Consider the following 24,064-nt stretch of genomic DNA (forward strand, 5'->3'; position numbering starts at 1 on the left):
CTGTCTGGGCAGCACCCACAGCAGCCAGGAAGGCTGACCAGGACATAACCTGTGTGGCTCTGTGTCTGGAGGCCAGGAAGAACACGAGCTTCCTCGGGTCGTGCGTCATGTTTTGGGCTTTGTACAAACCACCTCCTCGGCAGACGTAAACACTCGGGAGAAGTAGATGCAAACTTTCCAGATTCTCTTCTGCTTGTGGTTATCTCCCCGCTGTGGCGTGGCGGGGAAGGAACAGGGAGGTTGCAGGGTTGTGTGATTGATGGGCATTTGCTGCGAGTGTTCCTCTGCTGTGAGACGTGTCTGTCCCCCAGTTATTTTTGATTTCTCCTCGCAGATAGCTCAGCTGAGCACACAGTTAGTTTGGGACTGCTAATGCAGCGCACTGGCTGCCTGGGGGCAGCTGATAAAGTACTCATGCTGGGTTAAGATTTTCCAGAAAAGAGATAACTTTTGCAGATGGCTTGGGCCGACTCCTTTGGCTTCAGCTTTTTTACTGATAGATGAAAACACACGACCAAGCTATGGAAAGCTTTAAAAAGTGTCCTCCCTTACCCTGCTCTTTTGACAGTTCCTGTGTTGATAGTTTCTCTCCTTGTCTCATGTGACTACAGTGGACACCAATCCTGCTCTTCAGCCTTCCTTGTATCTTTTCTGCATTGAGGAACTCTGTTACCTTTATCATCCTCTTCTAAACACACCTCAAAGAGATCAAGGCAGCCCTTCCAGACACAGGTTTTCAATCTTCTTTTCCTCCCACACAGCTCTCTTTTCCAGTGGAGTCACGAAGCCATGTAATGGTTTCCAAAGAATCCCTCCTAAATTTCCAATATTTCACATCAGATTTTCTAGTTTTGGAAACACGAGGTTGTTGCCAACCCAAAGTTTAGGGATTGATTGCACAAGCAGACTAACTAGCCATTCTGAAGGACAATAACTCTTATGAGCCAAGCAGTGGTGAGCAGTTGGCAGGTGACGAGGAATAACAGGATGATCCTTCCACTTGCACTGCCATAAGCAGAAAAGACCCAGAGTGGAGGAGAATCACTTATTTATGGATTCTTCTGCATCTGGGATGCTCAGCCTGGACTTCCTTGCTGGTCAAGGGGCCTCTTGTAGCCATTGATTAAGGGTATGATTTATCTTAGTCTGAAGTTTCTGTTTAAATAGGACAGAACATTTATCTTCCAAAAGCTCCTTTTTTTGTTTTTCCCCTATTGACTATAAAAGGATGCAACTAAACTTTTTGACTTTCTGAGTCTGTCCAAACGTGATACCATGCTTTATGTTAAGGGTTCTACCCGAGGCTCAGCCTCTATCACTTGGTCAGTGTCCTAATTAAAGGGCAAAATCTCCAGGCTTTAGGACTCAAACTTTTTCACAAAGGTAAATAGGCCAGATAACACAATTCCACAGCAGCCCATCCCAACCCAGCCTTTTCCTCCCCTCCCCTCAGCTGCTCAACTGTTGCCCTTTAGGAAGTGATAATCAAAGACCACACAAAGATAATGGCTCATGATTGTCCGGGAGGAGCTCTGGGAAGATCCTCATGGTGTGTCCTTCTATAGGAAGCAAACCAACAGAGTGCTGTGGAAGATGTTTGACCACCCCGCCATCTGGAGAGAATTTGAAGCAAATGTTAAGTGTTGGTTTTGGGAAGTCAGTGATTTTTGAAGACTGAAATTTTGGGTGTTTTTTTTTTTTTTTTCCCTTTTTCCTCAGCAGCTGAGCATTCTGTGCCTGCTCTGGGGGAAAAAAAGGAAAGTTTTCAAACTCTAGTGAGCGTCTGATGAATTGTGGATGATCCCAGGGCAGCCATGCTAAAAATGTGCAGGGTGGATAATGAGTTGGGTTTTTCTGCAGTGTTGACTCTGAATGAACTGGGCACTTTAATGGTGAAATGGCTGTTTAAAGGCAAGTTTTTCCTATTCAGATAAAGAGATGGAGATATTTTACGCTCACACACAGCTTTTCAACAGAGCTCCTTCAACAGAAGCTCAAATAAAATTGTTCTCACATAACTGTGACAGAGGAAATAATTTTAAACTGTAATTTACAGTTTGAGGTAGAGTAGAAGTTAAGCACTTTTTCCCCTTCATTTCCTGTGATTGTGTCTATTTCTTTTGGCAAACTTGTTATAGGAGATGGCTGAATATTTCTCAGGTGTGTTGTTTCTAGGTGTGCCCAAGTATTGGCAGATGTTTGGAAAATGTACCTGGTCTGTCTCCTACCCAAGAAAACGCCATGAGATTTTTTGGTTGTGAAATCCAGCACTCTGCAAACATTTTTGCCATTTTTTGTGTGTAGGTGCCATCCTCGCTTCGGTGTTAAGTTTCTCATCAGTCAAATGTGGTTAAGAAGTTTCTATCCTTTCCTCTCAGTCCTTTCACAGAATCAGAGAATCCTTAAGTGGTTTAGGTGGAGGGCACTTTGAAGACCATCCAGTTCCACCCTCCTGCCACGGGCAGGGACACTTTCCACTATCCCAGGTTGCTCCAAGCCCTGTCCAGCCTGGCCTTGGACGCTTCCAGGGATGGGGCAGCCACAGCTTCTCTGGGCAACCTGTGCCAGGGCTCTGTATGTGTATCAAGTGGACCATGAAGGACAAAAAGAGGCTGTGGTTGCTGCCAGAAGTTGGCCTAATTATAAACCAGTTTGAGGGCACCTGAATGCTCTCAGGGCAATGTGGGGGGGTCTGCATTACCTACATTTGTTGAATAAAATAGTCTCTTAATACACTGCTCCTTCTGGATTGCCTTTTGCAAATGTGGTGCAACTTCAGGGCTCATTTCCACCAGCTGAGTGGCCTAATTGGAAATGGGGAAAGATGATGTTGAATATGGTGTTTTCCTATCTTGCAGCAAGGAGGATTAAGTCTACCTTTGGTTGGGCTGAGGATGGAGTGTGGGTAACACCAGACTGCTCAGAAGCTTTGGTCTTTGTCTCCCTAATTTGCACTAGTATGACTGAGAAGAATAGATGGGATTTTAAATTGTGCCTTCTCGCTTTTTTTGCAACCTAAAGAAAGACTATTTTGGTCCCTGCCCTCATCTTACTGAAGTCACCTCTCCATTTTCTCAGAGGGACTGTGGCTGCCCCATCCCTGGAAGTGTTCAAGGCCAAGTTGGATGGGGCTCTGAGGAACCTGGTCTAGTGGGAGGTGTCCCTGCCCATGGCAGGGGCTTGGAACAAGATGATTTTTAAGGTCCCTTCCATCCCCAACCATTCTGTGATTACAGAATTTTCCTGTGGGGTGACGTTCACAGCAAGGCACATCCCCACTCTTCCCATTCTTATGGGTGATGAGTCAAGGGATGCTCAAGTCAGGGATGCTCCAAAGACTCGGAACCAAACTCTTGGCAGTGATTTGTATCTCACAAACAGGGTATCACAGTATGGCACCTTGTGCATATTCTGCTTCTTTGTTAAGTAAAGAACACGGGGAAAGAGTTTTCCTTTTTAAAATCTCTTGCTCTTTCTGGTCCTTTTGATTTGAGCTTTCTTTAGTACCAAAGTTTGACGAAGGGAGGAAAGGGAAGGGAACCCTCCAGAGGCTTCAGGAAAAGGAGAAAGAGTAATTTTTTAATATCCCTCACCAAGGAAAGATAAGGCTGACTGAACCCCTGCTGACAGCAGGCTCTGCTTTCTTTCCACAGTCTCCATTGAAGATATTCGGGATGTGAGGTCAGGCCATAAAACAGAAGGTATGGAAAAATACGCCAAGGATGTCCCAGAGTATCGCTGCTTTTCCATCATCTTCAAAGACCAGCGGAAAAACCTGGACCTCATTGCGAGTTCAGAGGATGATGCCAACCACTGGATCTCTGGCCTTGGGAAAATCATAGCCCACAGCAACTCCATGAACCAGAAACAGAAACTCCAACAGTATCCTTTGCCTTATAAAATGATTAATCACAGACAAAGATGCACTTGTCTTTCCCTGTGGGTGGAGATAGTAGAATAACCTCCTTTTTTTTTTTTTTCCCTGCTGGCCCTGGGCACTGAGTTTTCTCTCACACTGATTTTTGCACCCAGGCAAACTCCCTGGTTTCCAGTGCTTTTTCCCCCCTGTTTTATGGTGATACCCAGCAAGAGTGGATTCAGGCCTAATGTAGCTCCTTAAGCAAAGAATTGCCTCTTTCATGAAGCTCCAGATAAAACAATCATTATTTTTTTTGTGTTCTTCAGGGGTCTGTTTCACTTGCATTGCAGTGAACTCCAGGACAGGCACTTCTTGGCAAGGCATGAAAAGCCCATACTGTTTATCGTGTTTCTGGGTAATACAAGGCAAGGGAACTGATCCTTCTCACTGCCAAATTTGCTCTGGGGTAGCTCCACTGACTCCAGTGAAATTACTCTGAATTTGCCTCAGCATGGGAGGAGGTTTTACCCTGAAAAAATCTGCAGTTGCTCTGGTGACTGTGCAGAGATCAGAAAGGAAAAGGAGCAGATCAGGAAAGGAGAGTAAATTCCTTATGAAATGGGGAGAGAGTTATTGGGTGAGGTTTTAGCTCTGCTGAATTCACAGGGAACCCTCCCTGGGGCTGCATTTCGCTCAGTAAGTTGCTTTATGACCATGGGTCTCACATGTAAAAAGAGAGAATATCTGTGTGTGGATTTGCTGCAGTCCCTGTGTGTCTGAGACCCTGACTGTGAATATGGACCTGCTGGCTGATTTCACCCTGATTTGACAGAGACAGCCATAAAATATTAAGTCCCTTTAAGCTTCCCAAAGATAGGAATCCAGCTTTCAGGGAGGAAACCAGACCTCTCTCTTGGTGAGAGAAGGCTGCATGAGCTTCATGGCTTGTTCAACATCAAAGCATCTGCAGAGGGGAGGGGAGGGGAGATCCAAAATCCCCAGCTGGGGGAAAGCCCAGAGCTGGAGTTTGAGCCTAAGCAGGAGACAGGGGGTCTTGCCCTCAGTCAGGGCTTCACCCCATGAGGGTTCTCTGCTTGGTAATAATGTACTGATAGGAGATGGTGCATAAATGCTGAGCTTTCATCAGGCTTTACTTTTCTGTGGGTTCTAGAAGTCTAATAAGCACTTGCACAACTGTAGTGCTGTTTGTTTAAAGGAATCAGACTCCATTAGTTCTGATGTGCCTGGGATGGGATGCTGTGTTTATCTCCTGCACTATGAGTGTCTCTTTGGATGGTTTTTCAAGCTCTGGGCTCTAAGGTCACTCCTCAGCCACCCCACAGTGTGTAGGGGAAAATTTGGGTAACACAAAGCTGTCCCTGGAGCACTTCAAATTGAAGATATTGCTGAAAAACTTCCCCATAAGAAGAGACAAGATTGCTAAGGGGGGGGGGGGAAATAACAATGACATTTGCAAGGGAAGAAGGCTGTAAATTTCCAGCATGGAAAAGTGCCTCTCTGTCTTTGGAAAGCAGAATCGAAGCTAAATAGGGTGGGTAGGCAAACCATATTTCTGGAAGAGTAATTACCGTGCAGTGCTGGCTTCCAGTCTGGGATTGTCTCAGGCCATTTAACGTAACCTGGAATTACAGAACAGCATGATATCTCATTTGAAATGTGATGATGTTTAATTAAAGCCTGGCTTTTTTTAAATTTAGTCTGCCTTCACCGGGTTTGCTTGGCAGTGTGGGCTCGCTCAGATCTCGCTTAAACCTTGGGAGTGTGCTTTGCATCTGTGAGCACAGAAGGGGAAGAGTCAGGAGATGAGGGGAAGTGTTGTGTCCCCTGCCTGTCCCCCATGACTGGAGAACTGACTTGCACTGTATCTTTTCCAGCCTCTCAAAGCCTTGCAAAACGAGTAAGGAATGTGCAAGTTTTTGAAAACAAGTGTTGAGAGCAAAAACTCTGCTATTTTCAGGTGGGGATTGCTCTGCTTATAATACAGTGGGGTTGCCTGTGGTAGAAAGGGACTTGATTGAGTGTTCTATATGTCTGTCCAGTCCTGCTTTCCTACCCAGATAAAACCCTCCCACGTGCTTGGTGAGCATTTCTGATGTTCTTCTACACACAGTTGTGCTTTATTAAGCCTCAGATTCAACCCTGCAGCAAGCTGGCATGGGTTATTTAGCAAATATTGCAGGTATGTGTGCAGGGAAGGCTTCAGAGCAGAAAATACAGAGGACTTTTCATGTGAGCAGGGTGGCACCGTCTGCTTCGGTTCTGGGATTTATGTATGAGCTTCTTTTCTGGTTTGAAAGCACTTACCAGAAGGTTTTGCAGCATTTTCTGTTCTGAGCACGTTCACGGGATATCTGCCAGATAGTTTCAGTCATCACCGCCCCCCCCCTTTGGTTTCTCATAGAGAAGTGGTAGCCCTGGAGCTGGCATATCCTTTAAAAACAAGAGGCAGGAAGCAGGCTCGCTCTGGATGGATACAGGAACGGGAGCAGCTTTTTCCTGGTCCACACAGGCCCAACATGGGCACACAAGGTGAAAGAAAGATCCACAGCCAGGCCTGAAAATTGTCCTTTGCATCAGACGGGAAGTGCTTGGTTGATCCAGCTCCTCTAAGCTCTCCCAGAGTTGAGGGTATTCAGATGGAATGGGAGTTTTTGGGTATATTAAATTAAATACTTGCTGACACAACAGGCTGAAGCCCCAGTTGTCTGTACTCTCATTTTTCTCTTTTTGCTGCTTGCCCTTGCAGTGTGAGGGCCCGCTGTGTGTCTGGGCTCTTCCTGGGCTCTCTGATTTACCTCCTGCATTTCTCAGCCTCCTGGGAAGGGATCTGACAGGAAAGCATCTTCCATTCACGGGTGGGACCTGGGCATGCTCTTCTGCAGATGCATTTACTGCCCAAATATTGCCTTCCAGAGAGGACTTTGGGGATGTGCCTGATCCTGGGTGCTCATGACCAGTGGAAGTGGTGCAGGCTTTTTAAGTGAGGTGTTTTTTTTTTTGCAGTGGTTGGCACGAAGAGAGCAGTTTCTATGCACAGATACTGTTATCCCACCCTGCTGCTCCTGGATTTCCTCTTGGCTGGCTGGAGCTGGGCTTTACTCCTGCCTGTTGTTTTTAGGGAAGGCTGTGAAGGGGAGCTGAGGTGCAGGGTTGGGTGTGAATGGGTGGCACCACTGAGGGCACCACGTTCCCAGCCTGAGCAGACCCTCTTTGGAGCACAGCTGGTGGAGGGGGTGTCCTGCACACCCTGGAGTGGATGTGGTGTGCTCCCATCCTCTGCTCTTGGGAGCTTCATGACTCAAACATGGTTTTCTGGGAAGAATCAATCCAAGCCAGAGCCTGGTTCAGGGCCCTGGAGTGTCCTTGGGAGCAGGGAAAACCTAGCCTGTCTTTATTTTGGTTTCCATGCCTAAAGAAGGGGAATATTAATATTACCAGGCTAAGACGGATGCAGGGTGAGGTCATTGCTTAGCACCTGCCAAGATTTTTAAAGCCAGAGAGTTCAACTTTCCATGAGACAAACAATACTTGCAAACAGTTCACACATATTTCCATCGCTAGGAAATGTTTGAATGCAGTGGAAGCCGTGGTGAACACTCTGTTTCAGGTTATGTCTACAGCCCCTAAGGCTGTTGATGCCCTTTTTTTGGGGTCATTTTGAAAGGCCCAGTTAAAATGTTACAGGACTATATGCCTCAGCTGGTATTTGCTAATCCTCAGCTTTACTCTGATTGACATTCAGGTTGGGCATTTTTTTTGAAGTTTTTCTAGGATGGGTTTGAAGCCACGCAAGAAGTGGAAGGTTACATTCACGGAGATCAAATTTTTGCTTTGATCCTTTTTCCTATTGAAAAGTAGATATTTTTTCTGGATGACCTTTCTTATTTGACAGTAAAGCAAATTAGACAGTCAGTTCCATGATGCAAAAAACCCATGTTTTTTTGTTGTTTAAAACTGCAGTGTATCTCGACTCTCTAAAATTACTTTCCCAAGAGACTAAAGAAAATGGGAGAACCAGTTTAAATTATGACATCACATTAAAAAGCTCATTTTTATAGCAATTACTCCAGGTCCACAGATATACTAAAGTGATTAAAACCCAAGCTTTTATGAACTGTTATCCCGGTACAACACAGCAATAGACACTGTGCTTTCACGAGGGGAAGCCGAAACCCACAGAGTTTGGTTTAATTCTGCTCACAGCAAAGTTCTCAGGGCAGATAGGTAGAAATTCCTAAAAATGTAGAGAAGCTGAAGGTGAGTTCAAAAATTAATACTAACGCTTCTTTTGGAGTTCAGTGTTCCCTGTGATATACTGAATATTGACCAAATCTGTAACAATGAGTTTACCAAGCTCCTCTTGGGAGCTCTTTTCATTCTTTCCTTTCTCCCCTTTTAACTGTCTGGAGCAGAATGTACTTTCTGTCATAAAAGAGAAATCAGGCTGTTTCTGGCCGTGGCCAGAAACTCCTACAGGGTAAAGAGAGCTGATCCAGCCTTGGCCAGATGGTGAAAAGCTTCTCCCAGGTCATGATTCCTTGTATCACAGCACATTTCCCTTCTGCCAAAGCACCGTTTTGCTCTGTTGGAGCAGAAGGTGAGATGATTTCAGCTGTTCAGGGGGGACTGTGCTGATTTACAGCAGCTGGAGGGGTGGTTCAGAGCCTTCAGAAGAGGATTTCCCCCCTGGCATGTGCAGCAGAAGGGTGGTATTTAGGGTAGGCACTGACCTGGAAAGATTTCCTTACATCACCCTGCAGCTGGATTCACACCTGCCTGCGGAAAGCTGATAAAAACAAAGACAACAAGATGAGCTTGAAAGAGCTCAAAGATTTCCTGAAAGAAGTGAACATTGAAGTCGATGACTATCATGCCAAGAAGATTTTCCAGGTAAAGGGAGCAAGCAGATCAAGTGTTTGCTGTTGGTGGAGGTCAAGATCTCCCACAGCTTTCAGCTTGGGTTGGAGACCTGACCTAAAGTGAACTCTGGGCTTCTTTTCTTGTGTTAAGGAGGGACTCTCAGTTTTTGGTGCTCAGCAGATTCCCACTAAGTTAGGCCAGAACAATATTTTTGGTGAGGGTGTGTTAAAAGCTTCATGATTGTTGCCCAGTTTTGCCTCAGTGCAGAAGATGAGATGCAAACATGGATAATGCAAGGAAAAAAGGGAAAAGCAAAGTTCAAGTACACTTTTAGTCCCAGGTGATTCAGGAGTTCTGTGTGCCATGACCACACATCAGTGCCTCAGTCTGGCTGAAATTTGGTTGCATTTGTGAACCCAGATCCTCATCCCCTTAGAGGGGGAGGGTGCCAAGTGACGCATATAAACAAAGTACAAATTGAGAAAAAAAACCCTTTCCAGATCCACAATAGATGTGTAGAATTGTACCCAAGCCTGGATCAGTCTGATTGATTTAATACTCCCAAGGCATATTTAATCTGGTCAGGGACATTCACCTCTAAATTCTCAAGATTTGGCTTGCAGGCTGAGCCTATCAGATGATAAGAAAGGGATGAAAAAATTCTCACTTGTTAAGCCTTTGGTTTCTCTCTGAAGAATCCACCCTGCTGAGGTGAGATAAAACATCTGGACAATTTCCAAACTTCCATCCTGTCTGAAGCAGGATTTGAATTAATGGGAGTGCAGTTTGTTTCAGAAATGCTTTCTTCTCATCACTGGTAAACACGTGGGTGGTTTCGGGCACCGGGCAGTTGTTCTCCCCCTCCCTCCTGTGAGCAAATAGCCTTCCACCAAAGGAGCTTCAAGTTTCATAATCCTTCTTTTCTGGAGGTGTCTCTCTCTCTGGTAGCTCTGCAGGAACTGGGGGGAAGGTCATCAGCAGATCTTAAAGAATTTCTGCTTGCAAAATCATCCAGATGTACTGTCAGCTCTGGTTGGTGTATCCCATCCTTTATTCCCCGCTCAGGAAGACCCTGGAAGGAGAGCAGGAAGGCTGGGAATCCTCTGAATGAGTTGCATGACTCCAGTGGAGTCAGCACCAACACTTGACACTGCCTTAGAGTCTGTGCAAGTGAAGCCAGTAGAGACCAGGGTGTGATTCACCTCATCCTAAAGGATACATGTCACTTATGTGAGATGAATCACTCCCTACATCTTTAAACATAAACAATCTCAAAAATAAACCACAAAAAAACAAACCTGAAAACCAAACCTTTATTTTAGAGGCACGGTCGCCTCTCATTTAATGAACCTCTTTTGCAGTAACAGGAGTTACAAGGGAGCTTTAGGAGAGGAAACTTGATGAAGTTCAGTTCTTTTTGCTTAAGAACTCCCAAGTAATTGCTAGACCTTGATTCAACCCACTGAAATGCTGGTAGGTAGCTGAGGTGCCATCATTAGGCATGTAATTGTTAAGCTTCCTGTATAGGCACTGGAAAGAGAGGCTCTTTGGAGGTTAATTCAGATCTCCTGAGGGCTGATTTGCCTCCAGGAAGAGTCTGTCTTGCTCCTAAAGCAATTACATTTTCAGTTTACATCCTGCCTCAGCTTAGATGGGCTGAGACTTAAGAGCCTATTAAAAGGTTACTCTTTTCTGCCTTGGTGAGCTTTTCTTCATTTAGTCACAGGAAGGAAGGGTGATCAGAACTTCAGGAGAGGGCTGCAGGGCAAGTTCTCACATTATTCTTGCCTTCCATCACATAATGTGTCCACATCTGGGTCTGAAACACTCTTGAGTAAGACATTTGCAATGCAACCAGAAATTGTGCAAAGCTCCTCTCGTTGCTCACTTCATTTCAACCTGAATATTCATTCTGGTGCATCAGGAAGGTGCTTTTTGTGGCAGACTGAGGGTCATTCAGTACTTATGGTTCATGATACAGACATGTGGGGCAAAACACAGGATTTTGGGTTGAGATTCTCTTTCTCATTTGGAGATCTTGCAACCAAAGCAGAGGGAACCCACTTTTATACCATGCATCTGATCCTTCCTGGCATTTGATTAGGATGCCAATCCTATTGTCCTCTTTTCATCATAACCTTTAATGACTACTCATGAACAGAATTCCCAAGGCAGATCACTTAAAATGCCACTTTTGTAGAAGTAATATCCCATCATTTCCCCCGTCGCGTCTTAAAGCAAAGAACACCTGTAATTCATGACATCCCCACAATCTCTACCAGTTGCTTTCCCTCTTTATATTCCTTTTGCAATTGCTAAGCATCATGCTCAGCTCAGCTCGAGAGATCAGCCAAGGCCACAGCACAGGAGCATAGACATGGAAGCAAGGAAAAGGCAGTTCCTGGACCCTCAAACCTTATTTGAAGGTGTCTGTAGTACTGAGCATGTCACAGGTTGTCCCATCCCTGAGATGAGCCCGTGCCTTCTACTCAGCAGATTCTGAAATCAGGACAAGTGGAACTCTTTTCACTCCTGCCACTTCAGTCTGTGAAATGCTGAGCATCATGATAATTTTCTTTGGGTATATATATGCTGCATAAACAGATAGTGAAGGACTGCAGGGGAGGATTTGACAAAGATGGAGGTCCCTCATCATCTTGCTTGGGGCACTGCCAAAGCCACCGTGGCCACCGCTGAGATCACTGGCAGAGCTAGGTTGAGATTAGTATCATGACTGGTTAAACTGAGACAAGCATTTTGGCCATAAAAGCCAGGAAAACAGCTCAGTCTGTCACAAGGGATCAAGGATGGAAAGCGATTTAATTCCTCTGGTTTGACAAGTTGAAGAATTCTACTAGGAACAAACAACAAAACTAATATCAGGATTTGCCACAGGAAAAAAAAAAAAGTCATTTTCTAATGAAAAATTGAACCTGAGAGTGTTTTAAATAAACTGGAAATACTTGTTATTGGAAAAGCTGTTGTCCTTCATGGAGACACTAAAATGCATATCCCAAGCTCCTAGTCATTCATGGCCAATCGAGTCCTTGGCTGTGGTGCTCTGTGAGAGCTGCTGTCTAGAGGAAAGTTTCAAACCACAGAGGAAGATGGGGGCATGGAGAATTTGAATTACAGCTCCTTGAGAAGATGGTGTCTGATTTCAAATTTTGTGGAGAGTTTGTTGCTTGAGTTTTGGATGAGAATGGAAAGACGGATTTTTTTCATATCTAAATGTGCATATTTAGTAGTTTTTTGTGTGTGTGGTTTGTTTTTTTTTTTTAAGTTGGTTTTGATGCCATCTTTGCAACCAACCCTCCTACTTGGCAGCCTCCTGAGCCCTGAGCTCAGACCCACTAAGGCCGAGCTCCTTTTCACTTCACTTACTGGATTTTAGGCCAAAATCTCTAGGCATAGTTTAAGGGAGCTAATTGTTTCCTGTATTCCTCTTGAGATCAAGAGCTACATTTCTCTTGAACCTTGATTTGTGCTTAAATTGTCCTGAGCTGTCCTTCTGGCTTAAGGTTTGCGCAGCACCCCGTGCGATGGAACTCAGGGCCACGCCTGGTGCTTTTGGTCACGCTGCTAACATGAGTAAATGCTAATAATTGTAGCTGTTGTATGACTGTTGGCCCTGTCAGTGAGAGCCACTGTCATTGACCAAGTGCTTCTCCTTCGCTGGGCAGTAACTGTCTTCCAATTATTTTGTGTTCTGCGTTGTGTAGCCCTGGTGCAGATTACGGCTGGCGTATGCCAGAAGGAAAGAAGGTTTTCACTCCTTCTCCCCTCTACGTTTACAGCACTGTGACAAGTCCAAAACAGAGGCTCTGGAGGATGATGAGATAGAGGAATTTTACAAGATACTGACAGAGAGGAAGGAGATAGACAACATCTTCCAAATGTACTCAGATACAGAAGGGTTCATGTCCTGCCAGAACCTCGTGAGGTTCCTCTATGAGATGCAGCAGGAAGAAGATGCTGTTGTTGCTGCCCCTGCCTTAATTCAGAAATATGAGCCCAATGAAAGAGGTAGGTTGATAACCTTGGCTGGTTTGGTTCAAAATCTTGCTTTTTTGATGAACTATGAATGGTGTTACTGCTCCTTTCTTCTGCAGTCGTGTGTGTTATTTTCTCCTCTCAGCTGCTTCTAAAACACCACTGTCCTAGGGGAACAACATTAGCAGTTCTAGGAGAGGAGGGCAGAGCAGTGCTTGGGAAACAGCTCTTTTCAGTTTTGGTTTGGGTACACCATGCAGCTGGAGAGGGTTTGGTTCAGAGATGGCCAGAGGGTGATGAAAATCCCAAGGGAAAGACTCGGATGGGTTATTCAAATGCCAAGACCTCACGTGGCTTTTCAGGGTTGAGAATGTAGTAACATTTCTGTTCTCCAGAAGCTGGGGTGGAGGCAGAAGGTCTTAAATATGGGCACCTGAAAAGCCAACAAGTGAAGAGATCTGTGAGTTGAGGGCCAAGGAAGGAGGTGACAGCTGTTTAGAGGGGCAGTCACGGAACTGTGTCTGCTCAGAATGCAGGTGAACCATCAGTCTGGAGCACCTTGGAGGATGTGTTCAAGGAACCAACTCAGGATCATGGGCTGTTTTTGCACTACCCTGGTGTTCCCCTAGGAGCGGGACAAGGCTTTGGAACTATCAGACCTTAGGATTAGGCTGAGATCTCTCTCAGTCCCTCAAGATGGGGAGAAATCAATTCCACCCAAAAGTTGGGGATAATTTTGTGCTTCCTCTTTGCAAATCATGTATTCCTTGGATAATCTGGACAGGATTTATCTGGCTGTGTTTAGACATCTGACAAGTTCTCTGGGTTCAGAGAAACCTTGAAATGCCCTAATGGAGATTTTTATACTGTAACTCTCTAGAGAGAGATGAGGTAAGGGCTGTCTTTGACACTTCTAAGACGTTATCAAGGACAGTGTCATAAAAAGCCATGCTTGTGAATGGGCTTTAAAAGCATTTCCAGGCAGATGAGGCTGTCACCATCCTGTGAGCAGCTCCAGTATCTTTGCTATTAGCTGGAATGCCCAGGGAGCACATTTTGCCTGTGACATCCCTTGGAAGAGCAGCGGGGATCATCGGGGTGGAGACGGCGGCACGAGCTGGTGGTGTCGGATTCTCAGTGTGGGGTTTCTGTCTGTTTGTCTGGCAGCCAAGAGGGGCAACGCCATGACCAAGGACGGCTTCCTGATGTACCTGCTGTCTGACGAGGGGAACATATTCAACCCCTCCCACCGTAAAGTGTACCAGGACATGACCCAGCCTCTCAGTCACTACTTGGTGTCATCCTCACACAATACCTATCTCATGGAAGACCAGCTCACAGGCCCAAGCAGCACAGAAGCCTATATCAGGTAAAGTGTGTGTGTGTTGTGTGTGTGTTTATGTGTGTGGGGGAGGTTGTCCCCTCTCTTACGGAAGACATAAGGTGCATTTAAAACTGCTAGATGCAAGAGGATCAAGAGGATCAGCCTCCCACCCTGAAACCAGGTAATGTGGACTGACCCACGTTCACACCAGGGTGAGCTGTTTCCAAACCAGGTTGGCTGTGCTGCCCCCCCTCTTTTCGTAGCACTTTGACCTGGGTCTCTGCTGGGCCCCCACATGGTGTCCTCCTGACCGTTAGAGACACGATTACTACATTTTGAGAAGAGTTTGAAGTACCTGCAGTCATGTGGAGGCTGGATTGTTTTCAAAGCATGGGGCTGAGGGGGGATGTTGCATTCCCCAGAACACAGCACAAGGGAGTGCAAGGAACTTAAAGAGATGCAAAGATTTCTGGGATAGAGCTGCAGGTCTCTGTAGGGACTGCAAGGAGCCAGGAAACTTACGCCTGGTCCCTCTCTAGCATCTCAGATGTTCCCACAGCATCCCTGGACAGAACATTAGATGTTGCCTCCTTCTGCCTTTAACAACGACTGTTATCGAATGTCTCATGGCCTGATGAGTGCAGTGACCTTTACTAACCTGCACAACCACCTTACATTACTCCTGCTGTGACCTGTGCCTTAGTGTTTCCTTACAAGCAACTCAATTACTGCAATTCTGTCTTTGTTTATGACTTACCTGATTCTCAGGAGCAATGACTGTCTAGACTCACAAGGCCAAAATTGTATGGAGTGAAATCTGGAAAAAAGTTGCTTTCCAGTAGCTCTTTAAATTCCTCATAAAGTATCTTAAAATTATAGATGTATGTTTTGGTTGTAAAAAAAAAAAAGAAAAAAGAAAAAAAATCCCATTATTCTGGAACTGGTTTCCCAGAGAAGCTGTGAATGCCCCATCCCTGGAAGTGTTCAAGCCCAGGCTGGATGGGGCTCAGAGCAACCTGGTCTAGGGGAAGGTGTCCCTTCTCATGACAGGGAGTTGGAATGGGATGAGGTCCCTCCTAACCCAAACCATTCTAGTATTCTATGATTCTGTTGCAAAGAGTTAAATGAGTTGTGTAATCTGAAATGTTTAGGGAGTTACTGTAAAAGAGATGAGATCACCTCCTAGGCAGGTAAGGGGGGTACCTGCATTTGAAAGGGAATTAAAATGAAAGTATGGGTATGGAGAGGTGGGAATTTCAAGTGGAAATTCAGTCTGTAGACTCAGCTTGGGAAACTAGTACTTATCAGTCTTCCCAGCTATGGTGGAGTTCCCAGAGCTCCCTTCCTCCCAGCTCTGAGGATTCATCTCTCATGTTGTATCAGATCTAGATGAAGAACACACATCATCCAGGCTCTGTGACCTGCCTTCTAAGGGTGACTGTCTTACTCTCATTCTTCCAGTGCAGCCATTCTTGATTTTCTCTTCTCTTCACCATCTTTGGGGACAGATTTGGGGCACAGTCATGAGTGTTCCTTTCTCATCTGGCACTTGCTTTGTCTTACTCTTTGGATATTTCTAGCTCGGACTTCCACTGCCTCCTTCCTCTGATCCTCCTGTGCTTTCCTTGCTCAACCTTGAGCTGTCTTTGCCGACACTGAGCTCTTCTGATCCAGTCCTTTCTCTCTCTGCTTTCCTGTTTCTCCAAGCTCCCTTGCTCCCTGAGCTTCCCGTTAGTCTTCCCAGGCAGTGCCTGTGCCTGACGTACCCTCATCCTGAGGCGGAGCAGAAGGTTTAGAACCCAACCAGGTCCCTTCTTTGTTTCCAGAGCCCTCACCAAAGGCTGCCGCTGTGTGGAGCTGGATTGCTGGGATGGCCCCAACTCAGAGCCCGTCATTTATCACGGCTACACCCTCACCTCCAAGATCCTCTTCAGCGATGTCATTAAGGCCATCAAGAACTATGCTTTCAAAGTAAGGACGAGGCACCCTCTAAGATTTCTCATGTTGTATGTAGATCTCTGCCCTCCCAGCAGAGAGCAGAAACAATTGGTTTCTAATTTCTCATGGGGACAAGATGTGTCCTATCTGGGCATCCATGCTCTGCTTCCTGCAGAGATCCATTCATGGGAGTTTCTGCTCAGGCAGAGCACCATCCAAGGATGAGTCTGAATGTGTACCAGCACAGCTGCATCCTGGACACCACTGCAATGAAAATGATACCTGGTGTCTTGAGCCCACCTGGTGGGAAACGCAAACAAGCCCATAATTTATGTGGCTTTGATGTCTTAGGGTCTGTTTCTAGTTTAGAGGAACCCACCCACCCTTTAGATGTGAAGGACTGCTTCTACTCTGCAGGTCTGGAGTCTTGCATGGCAGTGCTGGGCCAGCAGCCTTCAGAAAACGTTGGGTCTGTCCAGACTCACGAGATTTTCCGCTATTTTCCTTCGGTGCTCTTGGGAGCTGGCACCAAGTTTCCTTTGGGGCTCTAAAGGAGTGACAGTGACAATAATGACAATGCCTTCAGCACACAGAATGGCTTAGGGGGGGCACAGGGAGCCAGATCAGGCCTGTGCAGGAATGGAGGAAGGATTCATGCCACCTCAGGATTTGAGCAAACCCGGTGATTTCAAAGCCCCCTTTCCCTGTCTTTCCTCTGAGGTAGGAAGGTGTTCGGACCCGCAGTGCAAGCGGAGAATGGAGGCAAGGGGAGCCTCACCAAAGTGTCCCAGAAAGTCTGTGGGATGCATCCTGACCCGTCCTGGTGCCCTGTCCATTGGCTCATCGTCTCTGGAAGGCATCAGCAGAGACCTGAGTAGCTACTGCGTGGTTAAATTTGCTCATTTTTAACAAATGTTCGTTTTAGCAGAATTTAGACCCTACTGTTGACACTGATTTCCCGAGCAAACAGCACTGAGGTTTACACCAGAAACTGGTGGTATTGCAGAGTTCACTGAAGGTGTGTGTTGCTGTCTTGTCCTAGACCTCACAGTACCCTGTCATCATCTCCCTGGAGAACCACTGCAGCGTCGACCAGCAGAAGGTCATGGCTCAGCACATGACGAGCATCTTCCAGGACATGCTCTTGGTTGCCCCAGTGGATGGAAACAAATCGCAGTTCCCCTCCCCAGAGGTAAGCAAGGCCTCTCTAGCACTGCCTTCTGAAGGTGGAACAAGGAGGAAGTTTGTGTTCTCACCGAGTGCTCAAAACTCAAGGGGAAAACCGGAACAAGTAGCCTAAAAATGTATCAAGCACAAAGTGTCCTCCCACTGAGAGTGGCCTGGAGTGGTGGGGATGGAGATGCCCATGAAGGACAAGGGAAAGCAGGAGGCTGCCTAGAGGTGCCCCTTTGATTCAGGGCAGCTGTCAGGCTGGGAGCTGAGCTCTGACCTTGCAAGGGGAAGGAAATACACAGCCCTCAACAGTGGACCACCACTTTAAAATCATTAGCTGACAATTAGGAAGAAATGGAAATGAAATCTTGATATGGAAAAAAAAAAAGTTTCCAAAACAGAAGCCAAATTAAATATTCATCTGCCCTTTGGTTTGTGTTTTCTTTCCTTGTTTCTTTGTTTCCTTCTTTCTTTCCTCTTTTCCTCCTTTTCTCTCAAGCACTTTGCAGAAACAGGCAAAGTTTCTATGGGCAGCTGCAGTTCCCTTTAAATTGCATTTTTTTGCTAAAGAAATCATTTGCCAGAAGTTGGATGAGCTGGCCTACCCAGAGCTGGAAGGAGTTTGTGGGTGGGATAAAAACTGGCAGCCAGCAGGGGAGAAAGGAGAGGAAAACGATCCACCCAAAATATCATCTGTATTTGTTCTCCATCCTCCTTTATCTGTTTTCCTTTTCCAACTTTCCCCTTTTGTTTGGGAGTGTCATGCCTCATTTGATACAATGCCTAGCACAGAGGGAAGCTGATCTGGGTTGGTCCCTAAGCACCAGGGCAATAAATTAGGATGAATCATGATTTTTAATGCTGCTGCTGCTGCAGCAGGACCTCGACTCTGGCACGGACAAGGTGACTGCATTGAGAGAAGTGACTGCCAGGGTGAGGGTACACCCAGCATGAAGACAGCTCTCTGCAGGCTGTTAGTGACTTGGAAAAAATAAGTGTCCCCTCCTGACTCCCTGTTTATCCTGGTGCAGGATCAGGAAAGCTGCTGATGGCTTTTCACAGCTCTTGCCTTGTGACCAGGGCAGTGAGACAATGAAAGGAAGGAGAAACACCTGGGAAAGAAAAGCATGATTTGTGCGTGTAAGGGGATGACCCCAGCTTCCCAAAGATGTTTTTCCCATTCCTGTGCTCATCCAGCCTCCTGCTCTGATTGCTCGAGCAGACACGTGGCCCCAGCTGGAACACAGTGGCCCAGATCTACCTTAGGGAATGGATTTGGGCCGATATGCTCAATTGGAGGGATTGATCCGTTTAGTTTAATTGGACAAAAATTGCCAGTGTATCAAGACCTGTCCTTTTCCCTCGGATACTTTTCCTCTGCCTTCCTGCTGTGTGAACCAGGAGAGTGCTAAGGGCTGAAAGGCTGATTTTTTGGGTGAAAAATACATTGAAACTGAAACATTAAGGACAAAAACTTAAACCAACAAACCATAAACCTCTTGGCTTTTCCACTCTCTTGTGAAAGTTGACGTGAGGAAGGCTGGGACAAGGTGGTATTTTGTATATCAGAAAAAGGGTGGGATCTGTCACTGGGAAAAGGGCTGAAAGGCTGTAAATACAAACAGTGGAAGGATTGCTGCCGATTGTGTTAGCAGGGCAATGTCAGTAATTAAAGGAAGATCGACAGGGTTTGGATTTGTGCTAACGATCCATTCCACAGCCCGAGGCAGGAATCTGATTTGTTGGGCTCCATTCAGGAACAGTGTTGGGCTACACAGCCTGTCTAAATATCTCCCTCAAGCTGCTGCCTTTAGGTCCCAATAGTAAATTAAAGGCTGCAGGATAAAAGGCCAAAAGCCACATAAAAGCTCCAGGCAGTGCTGGGGTTGCAGGGAGGAGCAGATCCAGTCTGTGTTTCTCGTTGCCTTTCTGATGGCTTGTTACCTTCTGCCTCATCCCTGATCTGCACAGGGATCTGCCCAGCCCCTTTCCCTTATCCCTACATCCCAGCTGGAAATGCTGCAAAGCCCCAGTCCTGGAATGAGACCAAACCAGCTCCCAGTGTCGCAGGCAACTCTTCAGTGTATCAGATGTATCTCCTGATGACTGTGAGCACGTTACTCCTGACAGCTTTTCGGAAGTCTGGAGGGATGGGTGTCCTTACCCTGAGAACGGCATGTAAGGCAGCAATGCTCAGACCCTGCATATCCGTGTATGTGAGCACTTTACTTAGGGCTCCTTTGAGAAACAGTTAATACAGTCAGAGGGAGTTGGAGGTGTGGTCCAACCTCCTCATAAGTGTTTGTCCAAACAGATGAGAAGAATCACACCCTGGGAGTGTTTGGTTCTCTCTGTTGACTCTGAAGGAGGTGTTGAAAGCCCAGAAAGTTTGATGAGGTGGATCACCTTGCAGATCCTCCATTCCCACTGAGATGAAAACTGGAACTCAGACCTTGCTGTGGCTTTCAGGCTGCTTGTTAGGGGGTAGGAAACTTTCAGGTAGGATAAACACGTGGATCTTTTAAAATCCTGTGCTCATTATAACAGCTCTGCTGCTGCTGATAAAATCAGCAGTGCTGCCCTGGCTGCCATGTGCCAATCCACAGACTCCCAAAAGGAAGCGAGGCCATGTGTCAGAACCATTTCACTTGCAGAGCTGAGCTTGTTCAGCCTGCAGTGGAAAAGGTGGGAGAGCAGGGGAGCTCCACCTGTGGAGAAATAAGACAATGCCATTTAGAGGGAATGTGAAAAAGGGCAAGAGTTGCATTTATTAAAGCAACTGCTCCACGGCACGTTCTCAGTGGAATCCAGTGTCCTTGTAGCCTTTTCTTAGGCTGTACTCAACCTTGGGCTTGCCAGACACAGTTGGAATAGCTTTATGGTCTACTTGGAGAATATTTATTGAGTATTTCAGCTAATGCTTCCTCCTAAGACAAGGGATCTGCTCAGCAGAGCTGAACTGATGAGCTGAGTGTCTTTTGCCTCAGGCTAGAAATACTTAATATCAGATGGAGGGGAAGCAAGAGAAATGAAGCAAGGGCATGTGTGTGTTTGTGTCTGTGTGTATCAGCTTATTTAAAACCTTATTAAAGAAGATAAACTCAGATTTGGGCCTTTGCTTCATAGCACCCATATTAATTGGGGAAGAAGGAATAATGAAGGAAGACTGGCAGCTTCTGCAGGATGGACTCAGTGCAGTGCTGCTGTAAAATAACACCTTTCTCAGGAAATGGGAATGAAGATGCTCTGTTTTGGGGTGAATCTCACCTCTCATTGTGCACCAGCAAGCAAATGCATCTCCTCTGAGTTAGGTGGCACCTGGGCTGCTCTCCCCTGTGGGCACAGTGGAAAATTACCTGCCTAGAGGGGGATACAATGGGCGTGGGACCAGTGTCCCTGTGCCCATGGGGAGCATCTGCAGGATATCCAAAGTTTCCCAGAATAACCTCAGGCTAGATAGGATAACAGCAGTCCTGGCACAGGGTGTGTTCAGGAGACATGGAGAAGGCTGTGTTCCTGTGCCTTTGCTCTGATGGTATTCAGCCTTGTAGGATGAGTCTGTTCCAGAAGTTACACCTCCCATTTGCTGTCCTGAGTGGCAGAAGCTTAAAAAGCTTAATTACCTGCTGATAATTAAGAATCAAGCAGTCTGCCCCAAACACCTTATCCCTAGTTCTCTCTACTAGTTGTGAGATAAGGTGGTAATGTTTTTTTTTTATGGGATATTTGAAAGCAGAGGCAAATAATATATATGAAATATCAGGATGGTATCTGCAGTCTGTAAAGGATGAGAGGGACTGCTCTCAGACCCTCCTTACTGTCCCCAGTGCAATCCTTCCAGAATTGTCCATTCCAAGTGTTGACTAGAGCCTAAAAACTCACACAGAACTGGATTTTGTTGTGGAAGAAGAGTGTAGAGCTGGATGTTGAGGTAGGAGGGTGGGAAGAGTCATGGGAGCAGCAGACTGAAGTGAGAGTCTGAAGATGAGCCGACTCATCTCCCAGCCTTGGATGTAAAGAAGCAGGTCCCAGCTCTGCCTGGAAGAGGGATGAGGGCTGGGAGGACGGTCTGGGGATGGGAAAGACAATACTGCCATGCTCTGACTGCTCCTTTGGACCTTTTATTCCAAATAACTGGTACATTCCTTCCATCTGCTTCTGAGTGTAGCTTTTGAGTGACAGGAAAAGTGCCCCAGTGCAAACAGAACATTTGTGGTAGCTGAATAAAAATGCTCTTGGCTGCTGCCTCAGGTGCCAGTGTCAAATTTCTGCTCCAACCAAGCTTCATCCACGGCTTCACTGGGTGGTGAGGAGTTGGTTTGGTCTCTACTGTAAAGATGTGACCCACAAAGGGTGCAAAGGGGGAAATTGTGTCCTTTGAAAACGCCTATGCTGCTTTATAAAAGGTCCTTGGTTTTCCAGAGTCCTGTCATTTGAGTGTTGGTGGAGTTTGTTGCTTTTGCCGTTGCGGAAAAGGCAAACACAGGGTGTTGCTGAGGGAAGGGGAATGTGCTGAACAGATTGAGGGGTTGTACTGGCTAATTCCAAGGCTGAATTTTTCTGGAATAACTAGCACACTCCAAAGCCAGGAGTGCCAAACACACCCAGGTGGCAGCAAATCTCCTGCCGAGTTCTCTGGAAGCTGCGAGGTCTCAGGGTGCTCCTGATTTTAAGGCATAACCTGCTCACTCAGAGATTGCCCTCAGTGCTTCTCCCTGCTGCCAGCATTGCTGCTGCCTCATTTGAGTTCGAATTCATCCCTCTCCAGGCTCCAGCCTTCCTCCCACAAGAGATCTGTCAGTGGTGTGGTGGTCTTTGAGCAACTATAACCTGTTGGTTTCTTCCAGAACTTAATGGACCTCTCTCCCCATTAAAATATCTACTGGAACAGAGGGCTGAACTGCTTCAGTCCCTGCTTGGATCTCAGATCTCATACAGTTTCCCAAGTTGTGCTTGTGAACACACATTATATTCATAACCATGCACAGCAGACTGGGGGGTAGCTTGGCCCTGTTTGCTGAGCCACATTCAGTCTTGGAGAAAAAAAAAAAAGTAGTATATTTTAATTGCCTTTAACAGCACAACTGTTTCAGTTGTCTAGTTGAGGGGATGGTCAGCTCTAGGTCAGAGTGGGCATTCTGGGGTATTCAGACTCACAGCTTGAGGTCTCAGAGGCTGGGCAGAGCCTCAGTGAAAAAACAGACTTATTTTTACCTGTATCTATGGATAATAACCACTGACTGATGCAGCTCTAAAAGGCCCTGGTTGCAGCTGAGGGGCATCTTCAGGATGGACTAGAACCTTTTCTACTCACCAGCTATTTTGTCCCCTTTTCCTCGCGCAGCAATTGAAAGGGAAGATCCTTGTGAAAGGCAAGAAGCTGAGCAGGCAGGAGGACCCCACAAATGGGAACAACAACCTGGAGGCTGAGGATGTCTCTGATGAAGATGAAGCAGCTGAAATTGAGGATGAATCTGTGAAGACTGAAGTGCAGCAGAAGGGGAAGGTAAGTAAGAGATGTAAGAGTGCTGGAAAGGGGCAGATCTGGAGAGACAGAAGAGCTTTAAACAGGATCTTTGCCTACTGCAGAGGGCTCTGAAGTCCTGCATCAGGAAATCCCATATTGTTAGCCTGTCCCATGACTCATGCTGGGAAGCCACTTTTTAGATGGATTTTGTACCGTACCTAAAGAAATAACAAAGGAAAAACCATTGAAATATACCTTTAATATGTTCCCAGCTAAGACTCAGTTCTCAGCGTGGTTTCAGCTGCTCAGCTGGGGATTTGTAGGGGTGAATTGTTGAAGCTGCTGGAGCTGAGGATCCTGGTGCTTGCTCAGCTTAATGATCTCTGTCCCAGGCACAAACAGAGATTGCAGAGCCAGCCAAGCATGAAGGTTGGCTTCTTCCTCTGAAATGAGGCTGGAGGCCCCTGCAGCTGGTACAGACCATGTAGCATTCACAGAGGCAGTGGAAGGGCACATGTTCAATCTGTCTGCCTGATTTCCAGAGATCTGTTTGTCATGGGACCATCGTGACTTTGTTTGGTGCCTTTCTAGTCACGTTTTGGGATGCATCTGCACCCTCATGGTCTGGGTGTTTCTGACCAGGAGGAGGGAGGGAGGGAGGGAAGAGCTACGGATCTGTGGGGAAGGGGTGGCCAGTTCCTAAAGCAATTTGTATGACTGTTTCTGGGAAGAAAACACTGGCTTTTACAGCAGTGTTTTGCTCCCTCCTGTGAGGACATTCAGTTTCCAGAGTGCAGGTCCTTGTGAAGGCCTTATCCCTTATGGAGCAGCTTCAGAGGTGACACAGATGCATTCAGTGTCCCCTGATGGCAAAGCTGCCTCTGAATCTGGTCTGGTCTGTGCTTCCCCTGGCTGATTTGCTCACTCTTCAAGGGTCATACTTTTTTCTCTGAACTCTGAAAAATAATGTGCATGATTTTGAAGTCTGTCCCTTTCTTTTCTTTCCTCTGATGGGAGCTGGTGGCTCTCTACACTAATGAATGTGGCTGTGGAGTGGGAAGCGTCAAAGCATTGTGAGAACTTTCTAATTTGAGGGGGAAGAAAGCCCCTGTGGAGGCAAAAACATCCTTGTCTTCCCCTTATTTCTAGGTTTGCATGCTTGGGACCAGGACAGTGTGGAAAAGTCATTGCTAAGGCTCTGTTACAAAGTTTAGCACCTGGAGACACAGACACTGATGCTGAAACACAAGTGATCATGCAGAGAGCAGCAGGGAGGGTATCCCACCAACAGAGAGAGGACCCTTTTCCACCCTCTCTTTCCATAGGGACACCACTGAGTGTTGGCAGTGAGTGTTCATCCTCTCCCTGTGAAGATGGTGGAGAAGGTCCTAGAGAAAACACAATTATTACTTTTGGCTTCAGAAACTCC

The 24,064-nt window shown here is 46.4% G+C and overlaps 1 protein-coding gene across 2 annotated transcripts in view; it reads left to right on the top strand.

Moving 5' to 3' along the window:
* Window positions 1-24,064, top strand: part of PLCD1 (phospholipase C delta 1) — a 51,579-nt gene that overhangs the window by 21,076 nt on the left and 6,439 nt on the right. For both annotated transcript variants that reach the window (XM_027898806.1, XM_027898805.1), the window contains exons 3-9: window positions 3,654-3,882; window positions 8,641-8,770; window positions 12,538-12,766; window positions 13,901-14,102; window positions 15,884-16,028; window positions 17,038-17,187; window positions 22,513-22,674. In XM_027898806.1, coding sequence (XP_027754607.1) covers window positions 3,654-3,882; window positions 8,641-8,770; window positions 12,538-12,766; window positions 13,901-14,102; window positions 15,884-16,028; window positions 17,038-17,187; window positions 22,513-22,674 — 1,247 coding nt within the window. The remainder of the gene's footprint in view (window positions 1-3,653; window positions 3,883-8,640; window positions 8,771-12,537; window positions 12,767-13,900; window positions 14,103-15,883; window positions 16,029-17,037; window positions 17,188-22,512; window positions 22,675-24,064) is intronic.

Source organism: Empidonax traillii, unplaced genomic scaffold (genome assembly GCF_003031625.1).
Source record: "Empidonax traillii isolate 1590-97213 ecotype Southwest subspecies unplaced genomic scaffold, ASM303162v1 scaffold624:size695616, whole genome shotgun sequence".
In the NCBI taxonomy this organism is placed as follows: domain Eukaryota; kingdom Metazoa; phylum Chordata; class Aves; order Passeriformes; family Tyrannidae; genus Empidonax; species Empidonax traillii.